The sequence below is a fragment of the Schistocerca americana genome, chromosome 1 (genome assembly GCF_021461395.2).
Source record: "Schistocerca americana isolate TAMUIC-IGC-003095 chromosome 1, iqSchAmer2.1, whole genome shotgun sequence".
Taxonomy (NCBI): Eukaryota; Metazoa; Arthropoda; class Insecta; order Orthoptera; family Acrididae; genus Schistocerca; species Schistocerca americana.
In genome coordinates this window covers 547394853-547412905 of record NC_060119.1, presented here as the reverse complement: position 1 = coordinate 547412905, position 18053 = coordinate 547394853, and the positions used below count along the sequence as shown (strand labels likewise).

General features: G+C 44.5%; 1 protein-coding gene across 1 annotated transcript in view; it reads left to right on the top strand.

Moving 5' to 3' along the window:
- The window catches only part of LOC124575455 (ionotropic receptor 21a), a 185340-nt gene that overhangs the window by 126225 nt on the left and 41062 nt on the right, over positions 1 to 18053 (top strand). Inside the window, exon 8 of the mRNA XM_047131196.1 lies at positions 8170 to 8371. Within this exon, the coding sequence (XP_046987152.1) occupies positions 8170 to 8371 (202 nt within the window). The remainder of the gene's footprint in view (positions 1 to 8169; positions 8372 to 18053) is intronic.

Sequence of the window (18053 nt, the reverse complement as noted above, 5' to 3'; positions counted from 1 at the left end):
AGTTACAAAGATTGAGGACTCTATTTCGGTACGGTTCTGAAATATTTCATTTCCATCCTGGTTGCACAACAGCGCCGAAATCGCCGCCGCATCTAGGAATCGGTGTAATTTCCCATGAGCAACGTGACATCTAAAAAGAATCCAAGATATTCTGGGTGTAACGAGTCTGATTCCAGATATTTGTATTGGTGATTGAAGACGGTGTACTGAACTACGTTACAGCAGTATTTGCATCATTTGCAGCCTAATAATAACAGCTATTACAAGTTGTATGTTTTTAGGTTGGTTAGTATCTCCAAGTATGTGTGGCAAGAGCAAACCGTTAATGCTTCTTTTCCCCGGGCCAGCAGGTCAGTTGTTGAAGTGTGGACGCGTGGGCGCAAAATGGTTAGTCTATACTGACAGGCATAGTCCATTCAGTGGTGTTGTTACGACTATGGTGAAAATATCAGGTCGTAAAGTTTGTAACATGTCTGTGGGAAGGCCGTTCGTACAGTGAAAATATAATCAACTCACTGATGTGTGTACATATTAAGATGCCACACGTAAAAACATATGCACTAATATCCGTTATATCCTGTATAATGAATGCTTAAGTCACAGGAGTTCCCACCGGACTCGCTAGTTTAAGATCAATAGAGTCTTTGATAATCATTGCTAAAAATGTGTGAGCATTCTGTAACGAATAAAAATCCTGTACCTAGTTTCCAGGAGGGGACAAGTGCCCCATCTTGCCCGCACCTTGCAGACGCCTATGGTCGCACGTCATTGTGTCGTCGCACCTTTATCAGACGCTGACACACCCATTAGCAGTGTGCCAACAGTCCTAACACGTATCCTAATGGAGACGGCCAGAATAACTAACAGAGTAAATTGCTCGCTGCATGGAGATGTCCGCTGGTTCTAATTGGAATTCTCGTAATGCGATAATCCATCGGAAAACGCTTGCTACAGGTCTATTGACTCCTCTTGCCAAACACAGAGCAACTTTCCAGACCCTTTCTGAGGTGCTGATACTTTCTGCACTTCCGACAGATTTTGAAAGTGGCTCTCCTCATTGATACCACAGAAGTACAAACGTAAAAATTGGCCATAAATGCGAGTCTTTGCACATTGCAACTTTGACAATCACAAAAAAATTGTCTTGAACACTTCAAATGGTTCAAATGGCTCTGAGCAGTATGGGACTTAACATCTGAGGTCATCAGTCCCCTAGGACAGCACACACATCCATGCCCGAGGCAGGATTCGAACCTGCGACCGTAGCGGTAGCGCGGTTCCAGACTGGAGCGCCTAGAATCGCTCGGCCACATCGGCCGGCTCTTGAACACTTATCATATTCTACTACTTGGCGATACCGTTAACAAGAAGCTAAAGTGGAACTAAAACTGGACTAGTGGAAATAAACAGAAACCTGTTGTTGTTGTTCCACTTATCAGACTGAAAGGCTGCTTTGATGCAGCTCTCCACACTAGTTTCTCTCCTGCAAGTTATTTCGTATCTTCTTAACTTCTGAATCCTTCTCTCGTGCAAGTCATTTCGTATCTTCCTAGCTCCTGCATTCTTCACCCATTTAAACCTGCTTTATGTTCTATTACTGTTTTTGGCAATCTTCCCCTCCAACTCTCATACACTTCCCTCCATTACCAAATTAATAATTCCTTGGCGAATCAGGGTATATTCTTTCTATTCCTTTTTTTTTTTTTTTTTGGTCAAATTGTGCCATGATGATTTTTCCACCCCAGTTCTATTTAGTATCTCTCCGTTAGACACTGTAAATATCCATTTAAACTTCAGCACTATTCTGTAATACCACGTTTCAAATGCTCCTATTCTCTCACATCCTACATTTGTCTGTGCTCTTTATTGATCACGTTTTACTTCCGCATAGGGCTACACCCCAATCTAATGCACTCAGTGTTACTTTTATTGTTTACTTTACGTGAGACAAGGGCCTTATCGACCATACGCTTACTCTACGAGACTCTTCCATTTCTTTCTGTCGAGTCGCTGTTTGCCCATTTGGTGTTGTTCATCCTAGTAATGTCCTCCTAGATGTCATCTCGACATCTAATTCTGGGTCTTCCTCTTCTTCTGGTTCCATCTATTGAATGCTGTTCTAGGTAGTCTATTCCCCGTCATTCTTGACATATTGCCTGTCCAATTCATCCATCGCTTATTTAGCGCATCGACAATATTATGGTGTTGGTACAGCTCTCTTAGTTCTTGAAATTCTTCATTTTTACTTATCGTCCATTCCACTTCAATTTTATAATATACATGTCCAAAAAATTTCCTTGGTATTTTTCTTTCGAATATTAGCAGTTATTTTCATCTTTCTTGCTAAATATTTTATATTTCATTCGGACATGTCCGAAAGAACAGACACAACATATATAAGTAAAGCTAGTACTACCAATTGATCGCTTCAGTGGGGATGCACATCAGATGCCTACCACGATCTAACTCTTATGGGGATCGGCTAAATGCCGAGAGTAACGAGGATAATGAGCTCAAATGGCTCTGAGCACTATGGGACTTAACATCTGAGGTCATCAGTCGCGTAGAACTTAGAACTACTTAAACCTAACTAACCTAAGGACATCACACACATCCATGCCCGAGGCAGGATTCGAACCTGCGACCGTAGCGGTCGCGCGGTTCCAGACGAAGCGCCTAGAACCGCTCGGCCACAGGATAAGAGCAAGGGTTATTACATCAGCAGTGTGTCGATAAGCCGAGAATTTGGGTCTGACGGGAGGTGAGTTAGGGTAGCCCTGCAGTTGCGATGATCACTGTATCCAGGTGGCGCAGTGGTCAGAGCGTTTGCTTAGTCGGCATGAGACCTGCTCTGGCACAAATTTTCTACTTCCCCCATTGATTTCAATCAATGCCTACTTGCACCTAATGCCATTAGTTCCTTTGTGTCTTGTTTTTAAATGTTAATGCTTCACATCCGTTTAATTTTAACGGTATAGAACTCCATTAATACAAGGAAATTAAGGATCTAGTACTAAGGCCTCTTTTCTTTAAGATTTTGCTAAAACAAAAGTTTTTTTGTTCGTTGCTGCTGGATGGGCATCTCTTTCTACATTCGTTCTATTGTTTCTAAAAAAGACTCTGCAAATACACTCAGCTGTTAGCTGTCTCGAAAGTTAATCCGTCTACAACCAACTGTGCATCACTTCGGATTTTCTTACTTGTGACCGATAATCCCTCTTTTCTTCATTAACACATAATCCTGTTTTCTCAGCGACTTTCTAATAATTTTGACCATTATTATTAATTCTGCTTTGGAACTACGTATTAGTGCTTCATCGTCTGTGTAGGCAAGACGTAATATTCACCTCCTGCACTAGGATACCTTGTGGGTTAGTATTAGCCAATTCTCTGTCGATCTTCTCTAAAACGAGGTTAAATAAAGTAGGTGAAATGGCGTCACCTTGTCACACTCCAGTGAACGCCTTAAAAGTTTCAGTTTCTGCTACAGGCGTCTTTATCCGAAACTAAGTAATCTGATTAACTTCGACGGTATTTCAAATTCCTTCGCTATATTTAGGAATGTCTGCGGTTTACGCTATCGTATACCTTTTTGAAATCTAGAAATAATATGTGGACATCTGCACTGAATTCCCACGCCTTCTCAGTTGGTTGCCTTAGAGCGCCCCAGTGCTCCCGTAATACAACTACATTCTATTACCATTGTTTTACTTTTATTTGTATTCGTCTTATAACCATTTCCAAAACACAATCCAGTGTGTTATTCAGTTAATCTTACAAATACTTCTCCGTCTGTGACAGAATTTCAGTGACACGAGCAGACATCAATGTCTTCATTTCCTCTCCCTAGCCTTAAATCCTTTTCGAAATTTATCTTGACTGTCACTTACAGCTCGCCCTGTGAATAGATTTAAAACATTTGGGACAGGCGTTAACCATATTTAACTTTCCCTTAACTACTACCTCCCTCTCGCTCCTATGTTTTATCCCTGTTTTCTTCAGAAATCTAAAGATAGTATTCCATACAACGCTGACAGCTTTTACTTGATCTATAAAAGAATGCTAACCGTTGGCAAAGATCATATTTTGCTATCTTTGAGTAACTATTAGGAACTAAAGGAATTTGATACTGTTACGTGGTATGTAGCTTCTGTTTGCGTTAAAATGTATTAAACTGTTAAAGTTAAGAAAATTTTAAACTGTTTGCTGCATTCTAAATACTAATAGTTTTGGATTTTTTTTGTGGGAAGGTGGATGGGTTAAATGGCCTATACATAGAAACAACGAGGCCATCAGTCCCTCTTTGAAGAGATAGTCCATCTGTAGTTAGTGACATAAGCCAGAAATGTCATCGAATTGTTATGTGTTGTTGTTGTTGTCGTCTTCAGTCCTGAGGCTGGTTTGATGCAGCTCTCCATGCTACTCTATCCTCTGCAAGCTTCTTCGTCTCCCAGTACCTACTGCAACCTAAATCCTTCTGAATTTGCTTAGTGTATTCATCTCTTGGTCTCCCTCTACGATTTTTACCCTCCACGCTGCCCTCCAATGCTAAATTTGTGATCCCTTGATGCCTCAAAACGTGTCCTACCAACCGATCCCTTCTTCTAGTCAAGTTGTGCCACAAACTTCTCTTCTCCCCAATCCTATTCAATACCTCCTCATTAGTTACGTGATCTACCCACCTTATCTTCAGCATTCTTCTGTAGCACCACATTTCGAAAGCTTCTATTCTCTTCTTGTCCAAACTAGTTATCGTCCATGTTTCACTTCCATACATGGCTACACTCCATACAAATACTTTCAGAAACGACTTCCTAACACTTAAATCTATACTTGATGTAATTGTTATGTAGCAGTGGTAAAATCAACTCATTAAAAGCAATATTGATAACAGAAAAGAGAAATAGTTAAATGAGAAATAAAAATGTATGTGTCGGGCTGGTCTGCAAGTCAGAGAGCAGTCCGCCCTTCGTCTCCCCTCCCCCCCCTCCCCCCCCCCCCCTCTCAGGGTTCGTCTGCGGTGAGAGACACCTTCCCCACGACTGACGCTCTGACAACCTGATGCAGGGTTAAGACAGTAACGGAATAAGAAACGCCAACTGGATGGAGATGAGAACTGTAACAGTGGAAATCTAAAGGCTAAAAACGTACTTAACACCGGTGTGACGAACACCAGTAAAACAGTGTGAAATATCTACAAATCAGTATGTGGATGCCCATGGTGGAGTGATGGTGGGGCTTAGTATGCGGCGGGGGCATCCCTCCCCCTACCGTCCCACCCCCAATCCTATATAACAAACTATTAAGGATAGGAAGTGTAAAATCCTGTTCAACAGTTCTTTCGTCTTCAGCTAGTGTTAACGATAAGGGACCCTTGACATTCTTAACCTTCATTGAAGTGCTATAGAGAGGGGCACTCCTAGAAATAATGTGCTGCAGAAAAACGGTAGAATTAAAGGTAATTAAAAACTCATGAGGGTGAATAGAATATAGAAGTTGTTTTTGCATGAAGAGGATCAACATATGCCCGAAGTCTCAATCTTGCGAGTGTTTCTGTTCATTACTTTTGTGGATCGTTGGTAGTAGGGAGTGGTTCCGCGGCCGCAAGGCACTGCCAGGAATACACTCAGCAAATATAGATACGAGTGGTGTCTGTTCTGTCGAACTTGTCTAGTAGAACAGATATCACTCATATCTGTCATTCTACGGGCCCGGTGGCTCATTGATGAAGAAGTTACAATGCTCATGCACAACCAATATCCGAATCAGAAATTTGCGAGGAGAGGGTGCGGAGAGTGGGAAGTTAGGAATTTTGGTTTGACGGAAAGCATGTCTGGATGGCCAATGGTTGGTTGGTTGGTTTTGGGGAAGGAGACCAGACAGCGTGGTCATCGGTCTCATCGGATTAGGGAAGGATGGGAAATGAAGTCGGCCGTGCCCTTTCAGAGGAACCATCCCGGCATTTGCCTGGAGTGATTTAGGGAAATCACGGAAAACCTAAATCAGGATGGCCGGACGCGGGATTGAAGCGTCGTCCTCCCGAATGCGAGTCCAGTGTCGAACCACTGCGCCACCTCGCTCGGTGGTAAAATGGTTCAAATAGCTCTGAGCACTATGGGACTTAACATCTGAGGTCATCAGTCCCCTAGAACTTAGAACTACTTAAACCGAACTAACCTTAGGACATCACACACATCCATGCCCGAGGTAGGATTCGAACCTGCAACCGTAGCAGTCGCGCGGTTCCGGAGTGAAGCGCCTAGAGCCGCTCGGCCACCGCGGCCGGCCGGCTTAAGGCAACCGTTCTAGAGAACCAGAGGATCGAGTTCTGGTTCAGCAGAAATTGTCAGCTCTCGCCATTGCATTGCCACAATGCTCTGTGCAGCTGGAAGTCATTATTTCCTTCCCGTCTCTTCCCCTTCCGTTTCCTTTCCATTTCCTTCACCCCAGTTATTTAAGCCTGCAAATACTCAAAGCTCTTTACTAGCCGCGTGGGGTAGCCGTGCGGTCTAGGGCGCCATGCCATAGTTCGCGCGGCTCCCGCCGTCGCAGGCTCGAGTCCTCCCTTGGGCATTGGTGTGCGTGTTGTCCTTAGCGTGAGTTTAAGTTAGATTAACTAGTGTGTAAGCCTAGCGACCGATGACCGATGACCCCATAGAACTTACCACAAATTTCCTCTTTATGATAGCATCTTGCTGCAGGCCAGTACAGGATGGCGGTTACTTGGCCGAAGAAGCCCACTGCCTCGGCTACTGTTGACATCCAGGCCTACTGGCGGAGCCCAGCATCGGCCGACCGTTACGTTCGTGACACGGACTCCTCCGCCAGCTGCACTTCTCAGTGTGTGTGGGTCTGTGTGTGTGTGTGTGTGTGTGTGTGTGTGCATGTGTGTGTATTGAACCGGAAACATAGAAAGGACGGAGAGGCTTTGTTCCCGCTGTAGCCCTCAGTGGTACACAACCCCGCAACAGGCTACAGCAGTCCACTTACTCCACAGCCGCCCCTCAACGAACCCAGGGTTACTGTGCGGTTCGGCCCCCCTGGACGCCCTCCACCCTCCCCCCTCCTCGCCACGGGAACGTCTCATACCAGGCGAGTGTAATCCCAAATGTCTGCGTGGTAGAGTAATTATGGTGTACGCGTACGTGGAGACAGTGTTCGGGCAGCAATCGCTGTCATAATGTAACTGAGGCGTAATAAGGGGAACCAGCCCGCATTCGCCGAGGCAGATGGAAAACCGCCTTATAAACCATCCACAGGCTGGCCGGCACACCGGACCTCGACACTAATCCTCCAGGCGGATTCGTGCTGGGGACCGGCATGCCTTCCCGTTCGGGAAGCAGCGCGTTAGACCGCGCTGCTAGCCGAGCGGGCTTGCGCTGCTCAGTGCTCAGCGGCCCATGCAAGGCCCCTCGCGCTGAGACGGCACGATTCTCGCCCCGCCTCCCACGGTGCCGGTACACGGCTGATCGGTGACGTAGCGGGCAGTGATCCACTACTCGCAGCAGCTCCAGGATCGAACAGCTTTAGGGCAGGCTGCCCTCGGGTACATGCAAGCTGCGGTCCTCATCAGGCGGCACAGCCCCCATGGTGGTAGGGCTGTGGTGCTGAAAGAGCGATATTAATGCAAATGGCTAGGGTATTCTTCATAGCTGCACGTTTGGTCTGTGCTCCGCCTTTTGCCTCTACATTGAACACTTTGTCAGCCGCCAGAGTGGAAACGCCTGTGACACCTTGTTTCTACATTAAGTATTTCCAAACAGTTACAGGCTGGCCTGTCTCGCAACATTGTGATGGTTATGTTATATTTCATAAAGCACAACACCTGTGCTCGCCTGAAGCTGGCGCCGCTGCACTCGTCTTTCTAACTTTCTAAATGGCACACCCGCATTTTTACTTAACCAGCAGTTGGATGAGGAAGTGCAAGAGCGTATGAAGCTGTGGATCCGTCAGTGGCCGACCGCGTTTTACGAAACAGTAATTACAGCTATTGATCGTCTAGTCTCCCAGTGGTGATTACGTTTGGATGAAACCAGTCCATGATCATCTTGTGGCGAATGTTCGTTTTTCCCATACACTATTTGAAATCAACACGTATTTGTAAAGCTGTAGGTAGTCGACGTGATCTGGACACACCTATAGCTGTACACCGGCGGGATGTGGGTGCAGCAGAGGGCGGCTGGGAGCGCTGGTTCCACAACTCGTCGGACGCGGCCATGAACCGCGTGCTGGAGCGCGTCGAGCTGCTGCCCGACGTGCACGCCGCGCTGCTCAACATCACCTCCAGCTGGCGCCGCTCCTACGCCTTCCTGGGGCCGCGGGCGCTGCTCGACTTCATCATCAGGACCAACTACAGCGTCAGGTCAGCTCCGCTCCTCGACCACCTACAAACTATCCTCTCATCTGAGCCGAACATGTAGCGCTCTTTTAATTACTGAAAAACACTGTCATATATCAGTGATGACCAGTTTAGATCTGACCAGTAGATCATCTTCAGATCTGGTGCTGCAAGTTGTAAGAAGTAACATAAAAATGATTTTATATCTTTTTTACCACTAATGACGAACTGCACTTTGCGGCACTAGATCTGAAGATGATCTGCTGACCAGATCGAAACTGGTCATCACTGATAAAATAAAAAGTGATACGGGCGGTGTTTTCTATCACGGTGCCAACAGAGATCACGGTTTCACTAGACATACCATCAAGTACAAAGCACTCATTCACTCAGTGCGACATATATACTCCATCCGAATAGGCCTCAGAAGGCCCAACAGTACCGACTGACCACCTTTCAATCCTCAGTCGATAGGCGTCACTGGATGAGTATACCAAGGGACACTTGATCACCACACTACTATCCTCGCCGTTGTCAGTTTTCGTGACCAGAGCCGCAACTTCTCAGTCAAGTAGCTCCTCAATTGGCCTCACAAGGGCTGAGTGCCCCGTGCATCCAATAGCGCTCGGTGGATCCGGGCTGTCACCCATCCAAGTGCTAGCCAAGCCCGACAGCACTGAACTTGGGGCCGGCCGCGGTGATCTCGCGGTTCAGGCGCTCAGTCCGGAGCCGCGCGACTGCTACGGTCGCAGGTTCGAATCCTGCCTCGGGCATGGATGTGTGTGATGTCCTTAGGTTAGTTAGGTTTAAGTAGTTCTAAGTTCTAGGGGACTGATGGCCACAGATGTGAAGTCCCATAGTGCTCAGAGCCATTTGAACCATTTTTGAACTGAACTTGGGTTATCTAACGGGAACCTGCGTTACCACTGCTGCAATGCCGTTGGCCAACATATATACAAGGTGACTCATTGATGTTGAGAAATTAAGACACATTGAGAAATATAAATCCCATATCGAAACGGTACAGAACAAATTCTCATCCATAATTTACAAGTCATCAGTTCGTCACAGTTAGGAAATTCTGCAACAGACACATTTAGAACAAGTAAATAAAGTGCCTGAAAAAAATCGAAGCACCCAGAAGTAGAGGAGGAAACGAAATGAAACTTCATGGGTTGAGACGGTATGTGATGTTATTTCGGTGATTGCATAGTCCAGTCAAGTTTACAAAGAGCTAGGCAATATGAGCCCACTTACCAGTATTACGTTATGCTCTTCCACTGGCCTGGATGCATGCACTAAATCTGTCACGAAGGGTATTATAAAGTCGTTCTACCCTCCCCTGAGGCAAGCTGGTCCAAAACTGTTGTAACTGGTCCTTGATATTCTCAATATTGGCCCTGGGACGAAGTTGACGTCCGAGCTGGCCCCACACACGTTCTATCCAGGACAGATCAGGGGATGTTGTTGACCATGGGAATAACTCAACATCACGCACACAGCTCTCAGAGACTTCTGCCATGTGTAGGTTCTCAATCTGCTGCTAAAAAGTGACAACACGATACTGTCGCGGGGAAAGGTAATATATGGAGATGCAGGATGTCCATGGCATATGGTTGTGCCGTAAGAGTTCCCTCAGTCATGACCTGAATGAAGTCGCACCCGATGGCTCCACACTCCATGACCACAGGTGTAAGATAGCTACCCATGTCGCCGCTGTACTCGATGACGTAGATCATCCATGGTAAGGCAGAATCGCGGTTCATCGCTGAAGATAATGAGATGCCACTGATCAGCAGTCCATGCTTCCCGGTCAAGGCACCACTCCAAAAGCAGCTGTCTGTGTTGTCGGGTTAACGGCTGCTTAAACATTGGGCGGTAATTCCATAGTATGGCTGCTGTTAGTCTCGAACCAAAGGTACAGGATTTCACAGAATGTTTCAAGTAGTCCACTACTTGTTCTCGGATAGCAGGTGCAGATGTGAAGGAGATGTACTTGGTGTGTGCATATTATGACGATCCTCCCTTGGGTGGTCAAACATGGTCGAGAGGAATCTTGACGATAAATATGTCTGCCCTCATGTTACCATGCAGTCCAACGCCGGGTCACCGTCACACACGAATACCCCATAAACGTAGATATTGCATGGTTCGACCATCCAGCGATATGGAGATCCAGAATTATACCCCTTTCAAAGTGTGACTGATGCTGATAACACTGTCTCACACGATTACGCCGCATCTCTGTCTTCATCACAGTGATCACTTAACATATGACGCTGTTGACCCACCTTATATACCGCACCATACATGATAGCAACACTAACAAACACGAGCAACACTAACGCCCTCTCGTGGCTGTTTTACCTGTCCCAGAGAATTGCAACTCTAATCATTTACGTATCCATCGATGGTGTGTGCGAGCACAAAGTCACCCTGACATCCGACCACGTCTTGTACTTGCTTCACTTGTTTTGCCAGTCAATGTATATTAACGAGCGGTTTTCGTTAAGTTATAGCTGATAATATTGCCATATTTTTGACACGCATAGGTACCTTTTTACTTTCATAGCTGCCGTATGAAGACATCGACTTTCTTTTTCTCTTTAAACGAACTATTTTTTTTTCCTGCGACATTTCAGAGGGCTTTTCGAGAGAATCACAAGAGTGATACTTCATTAAATAGTAAAAATATTATATTATAATATTCCTTCTTTCTTTGCGTCTGACTATATAGGTGTTTTAATTCTACCCCTCACAAGATTTTTATTTTTTTTTACCGCCACGTAGCCTTTCTTCCTCTGGTTTGAGACGAGGAATATTAAGAAATTTACGTACAGTAGACTAAAAGTCTGTAAACAAAAATCTGAGTGCGGATGGTAATGTATAGAAGGCACAAGAGTATATTTTAATGATTGCCTTTGTTATACAGAGTGTTTCAGAAATGCTGTTACAAACTTTTGGGACAATTTCCCTACATGAAAACAAAGAAAAAATGTCTGCTAAAGAGACAGCTTACACCACACATGCCCCCTTGCTATTGCCGCAGCGAAGAAATTTTGTACTCTACCTGCAGTCAGGCGAATAGGCTAGTCACTGGCGTGACTTGTCCGCAGACGTTACCTGTTCATAGTTCCTCACATTAATCGGTAAAAAAGAACCCTTAGGAAGGATCACTTTGTTGTCCGTCCGGATGTGTGTCGGTACGATTGATAAAACTCCTTCTCAGAAACCGGTATGGGTATGAAGTTGAAATTTTTGTTAAATACCTAAGATCTGCTGTTGGGGAGGTGAAATATTTAAGGTTCTATATCAAACCAATCAAAAGAAACGTCCGTTTACATTACAAATTTAGGTACGGTACTCGGAAAGCTATAGGACACTTACTGTTGACCTAGAACCATGAAATTTGACAAGAAGCAAGGTTTCACAGTACCAGCAAAGGAAAAAAAACTAGAAATTGTTAATTTGTGGTTATATTCACACGAAAAAATTGCCATTGACTGTCTATCCGTCCTTTTGTTAAGACCCCTTTTCTCAGGAAAGGGTGGAGGTTTAAGTCCAAATTTACATCAAATACTAAGGTCTATGGTCCCCTGGCGGGTAAGTAAATTGAGCTAAGTCATTGCGGTCAAAAGATACGGCCATACGTCACTTATTGTGATACCTGTATACTCACTCATCAAAGTCTATAGACAATCTGGTGGTCTAGCGGTAAAGCGCGTGCCTAGAAACCAGGCCACGAATTTTTCAATCTCCGTTTTAACGTACGCTCTCAATGATGTGAGGAGTCGCCAGAAGCTACACGTGGTTCGGATTTCACCTTAAACTGTACGTTTCCCTTTCCTCAGTTAGATAACTGGTGTATGTTAGGGACACGCAAGTCGCTGAAGTGGAGTCTGTTAAGGCGTAAAGTCAAACGCCAGCATGCCAGTCGGGAACAATAGAGAAGAGATGGCTGTGAGAAGACGTCAGCCAATCGCACGCTGACCGACCTCTCTCCATGACGACAACGCGACAGCAGCGGCCCCTATGCAACCGATTGGCGACGCCCAGTTGAATTGCAGCTTCAAGACTAGCGACTTGGATAGAAGCGTCAACGCTCGTTCCTTCGCTTGTAAAGGCTTGGGAATTGTTGTACTGTAAAGTTACTTATCTTGTGTGTCGCGCTTGCTTGCGCCACATCTGTGTAGTTGTCAAAGTTAAGTATTATCATTTGCCTTTATATTAAAACTCATGAATACGATTTGTTTGAATTGTTTGTCTAGCGAAACGAGTACGTAGGATTCCTAGACTCTACGTATTTGAGGACGAGCATAGAGAGAGAATATTTGACAAGGCTGAACGTAATAGAGTCCAATAGAAAGACTTGTACGAGGAAGAAGATATTGCAGTTTGTGAACAAATCGAACATTCGGTTTATAAGAAAAACAAAACGAACATAAAAAGTCTGTGCAGACCATACAGTTTACGCGAGTGAAGCAACGGGTGCTAAGCGAGTGCCGTATAAGTATGCATGTTTTCGTGGCAGTTGTCAGCGATTATATAATCTTCTGGTTCGTTAGGCCACGTCACATTTCTCTTCAGACTTCTCCAATGCTCGACGATTCGCACCCTCTGCTGTGATCTTGAGGATTCCGCTGGTGTCACCTGATGGCTGAACGCTCGACTGTGGCCACAACTCTCTTTGCAGATACCATTGTTTCGAATTTCTTGTTTGGTGAGGGGGGAGGGGGGGGGGGGGAGAGGAGGGAGTGGTATCTCCATGCCATGGACGCATGTGTCATCAAATATTTTGACACGGTGTGCAATGGAACACCGCATGCCTGACACCGCATTAAGTGCTGGCGAGATAACAGTTGCTCCGGGACACTGAGGCACACGAAATTGTGTGGTGCCACTCCCACATACCCCACGAGAAAAGTTGCGGTCGTTGTGACGGATTACAAATGAGCAAACGTCAGTGGCAAAGAATGTTTGAATCAGACCTGCAGGCGTAGTCAGGTATCCCAGTGGTTAAGGCAGTTCGAGTCTCGGTGTGGCGTGAATTTTCAGTTCTCACGACATACACATTAAGTGTATCATTTGAGTGTAGACGACTGCGCGCGTGGAGTTTTAGTGCTGTGTTGGCGTTGTTGATTACAATGAGACTGAATGTTGAAGATTAAACCGGGTGCCGCCACGAGTCTACCTACTCCTGTTGAATAGCACAAGCTCGTCGCGGTCATGGACTGTCCGGCTAGTCCCGGCGGAGGTTCGAGTCCTCCCTTGGGCATGGGTGTGTGTGTTTGTCCTTAGGATAATTTAGGTTAAGTAGTGTGTAAGGTTAGGGACTGATGACCTTAGCAGTTGAGTCCCATAAGATTTCACACACATTTGAACAAGTTCGTCGCGAAGCTTAACTTCCCTCTCCTACTAACAGATCACTGTCAACGGCGCCACATGTCATCAGTCCTTGACATGGTACAGAGAGGCGCAAAGGGCTCAGGATACTTTACGCAGCTACCTCTCCCTTCCTGCCGGCCAAATACTAGCGGTGAATATTTTTTCCCCAAAATTATTACCGACTACCTTCAAGTGCCACCGCAAAGGCGTGGGTTAATGACCTCGGCTTCGGTAGCAGACAGTTTAGAAATCACGAAGTAGCCCGCTGAATCGAGTATTTTGAACTTCTCCTGCATGTTCTTAGTTTACCTGTTTCAAGCAACACTTCAACACAGAAGATGGCTTGTATAGTTTTTTTTAAGAGAAGCGAATTACATGTAGAGGCTTTTTTCTGATGTAGCGTACATGGATCATCTTTAACTTCAAAACATTGCCTAATGCCAAAGAATCAACTGCCCTTTCTGAATCCTCGGAAACCGGATACAATGCCCGCGCTGTGTCGTAACAAAACACTTGCCTTCGTTTCAGTGACGTCACAGGCACAAACGACCGGCGAGCGATTCTGACAAACACTCTAATGGACCAGAGGACATCTGCATCAATTTACAACTTCCTCCTACGGCAGCGCCGCACCGCTGCCTCCCAGCGACTGGGTGTCTAAGAATACACGTATGACGAGCTCAGTGACAGGTCATGTCAAAACAAACGAAAGAGAACGATACTAAGAGAGCATAATTCGTGTTGACGTACGTTCAATATTAAAAAAAAAAGTCGAGTGGCCAGAGGAAATGTACCGACCGAGCTAGGTGGAGCAATAGTAAGACACTGCATTCGAGAGGACGACAGTTCAGGTCCCCGGCCGGTGGTAGCTCAATGGTAGTTTCATGCCGTTTCCCGGGTCTGTTCAAGATGTATAAAGTTACTTCAAAACTGTTGTAGAGGGCTGATGGAGGCGAGACGGATACGTGGTCGGCGAAATATGATAAAGTCTTGCATTTAAAGAATCCATCACAATCTACTGGACGTTTCTGGAGCTAGTGTAAAGTCCAGAAAACAGATACGGTTTTGATGCCAGGAATTTGATGAAGGCAGAAGAAACGTGTGAGACGAGCGAAGCTCAGGTCGGACACGCACAACCACCTCAGATGATGACGTGTGCCGTGTCGAAAGTCACTCAGGCCGATAGCCGTATTTGTGTGTAGCGGACTGGCCACGAAATTAACACCTTCACTGGCAGTGTCCTGGTTATCGTGCACAATACAATGGACTGCCAGAATACGTGTCCTCGCTGGATACCGTAACAGCTCTCAGACGAGAATGAAATCAAGTGAATGGTGTTATCTCGCCCGGGGTACGGTGTTCCATTGCTGCACTGTATCTACATATTTGATGACCCACGGGTCCATGGCATGGAGACACCACCCCCCTCCAGCAAACACACACACAAACACACACACCAACAAGAATATCAAGACAGTGGTATCCACAAAGAGAGTTATGGCTACAGTCGAGTGTTTAGGCACCAGGGGACGCCAGCGGAATCAACAAGATCACGGCAGAGGGTGCGAGTCGTCGAGCATTGGAGAAGTTTGAAGAGAGATGTTACGTGGCCTAACGAATCAGAAGATTTTATCATCAATCACAATTGTCACGGAAACATGCACATTTATACAGTACTGACTTCGAACCCGTTGCTTCACTCACATAGACTGTATGGTCTGCGCAGATTTTTAATTTTCTTTGTTTTTCTTTAAACGAAATTTTGATTTGTTCACAAACTGCAACATCTTCTAAGCTTTTCATACTAAGTAAGGCCATAGAACCATGGACATTTTCGTATGTACTTCTGACCAAAAAACGATTTAGTAGCTGGAGTCGGAGGTCTGTGTTAATCTTGCGTTTTGAATATTTGCATAGAAACTATCATCTCCTAAAACATCTTTCTTTAGAAGTAAAATACCTATTTTCACAGCTTTAGCTTTAAAAATGTTTTAATATAACGAAATATTTTCCTAAAAATTTCAGCCCCTATTTGTCCCCTTGGGAGTTAATTAAAAAAACCAAAACAAAAAAAAACAGCTAAACACGTATTCTTTTATTTCTAACCAAGAAGCAAAATAGAATTGTTCAGAAATTTAGTTTCAGAAGCGCTTTTGTAATGAAATATTTCCACAGAAATTTTCATCTCCTACTTTAATTTCTTAAGGGTTAATTTCCCAAAAACGTTGGAACATGTATTTTTTTTTAAATTTCTAACTGAGAAGCCAAATACAAATTTTCTTAGATTTAACTTTAAAAATGGTTTCGGATTGCAATATTTCCATAAAAATTTTCATCCTCTATTTCACATCCTTAGGGGCTGAATTTTCAAAAACACTGAAAACATACTTTTCCCATTTCTAGCCTTGAAGTCAAACACCAGTTTTCATTGATGTAGGTTTAAAAAGCCTTATTAGTACTTTAATAACCAATTACTAAAAAAAAAGAGCTGTCATCCCAACTTCACTCCCTTAGGGCTGGAATTTCGAGCAATCCCTTAGAAAACGATGTTTACAGTATAAGATCATCGCCCTCTTCAAATTTCTAGTTTCCATCCTTAGCAGTTTGGACTGGATAATGATGAGCCAGTGAATCAGTCAGGCCCTCTTTCATCACTGTAGGAAAGGTGAAGGAACCAGAGAGGCGGTTCTGACGTCGCAGTTGACAGTGGAAGCAAGATTCCAGAAAAAACTAGGCATGTTCAAAGGATTTCTCGGCCTGGGAAAAGCGTTCGACAATGTAAAATTGTGCAAGGTGTTCGAAATCCTGATAAAAATAGGGGTAAGCTGCAGGGAAAGACGGGTAAAATATAATATGTACAAAAACCACGGGGGGACAAAAAGAGTGGGAGACCAAGAAAGAAGTGCACGGATTGAAAATAATATACGACACGGATGTAGTCTTTTGGCCCTGATGTTCAATCTGTCCGTCGAAGGAGCAATGATGGAAATAAAAGAAACGTTCAAGAGTGGGATTAAAATTCAAGATGAAAGGATGTCAATGACAAGATTCGCTGATGATATTGTTGTCCTGAATGGAAGTGAAGAAGAATTACATGATCTACTGAATGGAATGAACAGTCTAATGAGTACAGAATATGGACTGAGAGTAAATAGAAGAAAGACGAAAGTAATGAGAAGTAGCACAAATGAAACAGTGAGAAACTTAACATCAGAATTGGTGATGACGAAGTGGATGAAGTTAAGAAGTTCTGCTACCTAGGCAGCAAAATAGTCCATGAAGGACGGGGCAAGGAGGACACAAAGAGCAGACTAGCACTGGCAAAAAGGGCATTCCTACTAGTGTCAAACATAGGTTTTAATTTGAGGAAGAAATTTCTGAGAATGTACGTTTGCAGCACAACACTGTACGACAGTGAGACATGGGCTGTGCCAAAACCAGACCATAAGAGAATAGAAAATCTGAGACGTGGTGCTACAGAATAATGTTGAAAATCAGTTGGATTGACAAGGTGTGCAATGAGGTGATTCTCTGCAAAATCGGCGAAGAAAGGAACGTATGTAAACACTGACAAGAAGAAGGGGCAGGAAGACAGGACGTCTAAGACATCAGGGAGCAACGGATCATGGTACTCGAGGGAGCTGTAGAAGATGAAAACCATAGAGGAAGGCAGAGATGAAAACCATAGAGGAAGACAGAGATTGGGATATACCCAGCACATAACTGAGGACGTAGGTTACGTATGCTACTCTGGAAGGAAAAGTTTGGCACAGGAGAGGTGCTCGAGGCGGGCTGCATCAAACCAGTCAAGACTGATGACTCAAAAAAAATGCGATTGAATTTTCCAGAACACTGAAACATGCATTTTTTTCTAATCGAGAGGCGAAGTACAAATTTTCATAGATTTAGCTTTAAAAATGCTTTCATAATGAAATATTTCCTTACAAATTCTCGTCCTATAACTCACCGCCTTAGGCGCTAAGTTTTCCAAAAAACTGAAACACATGTATGTTTCCTAACGGAGGCGTCCAATACCAATTTTCATTTATGTAGCTTTACAATTAGTAATGATTAATTTCCAATAAACCTTTCTCCCACTATTCCACCCCATAGTGGTTCAATTTCCAAAAATGCTGAAACAAGTATTTCTTTATTTCCGACTTAGAAACCAAATGCCAGTTGTCGTAGTTCTACCTTCAAAATTTCCTTAATAGCGACATATTTCCAAAGAGCTTTTCATCCCCTATTTCACCTGCTTAGGGGTGGAATTTCGAAAAATCTCTTCTTAAACGGTGTCTACAATATAAGACCAACACCCTGTCTAAAACTC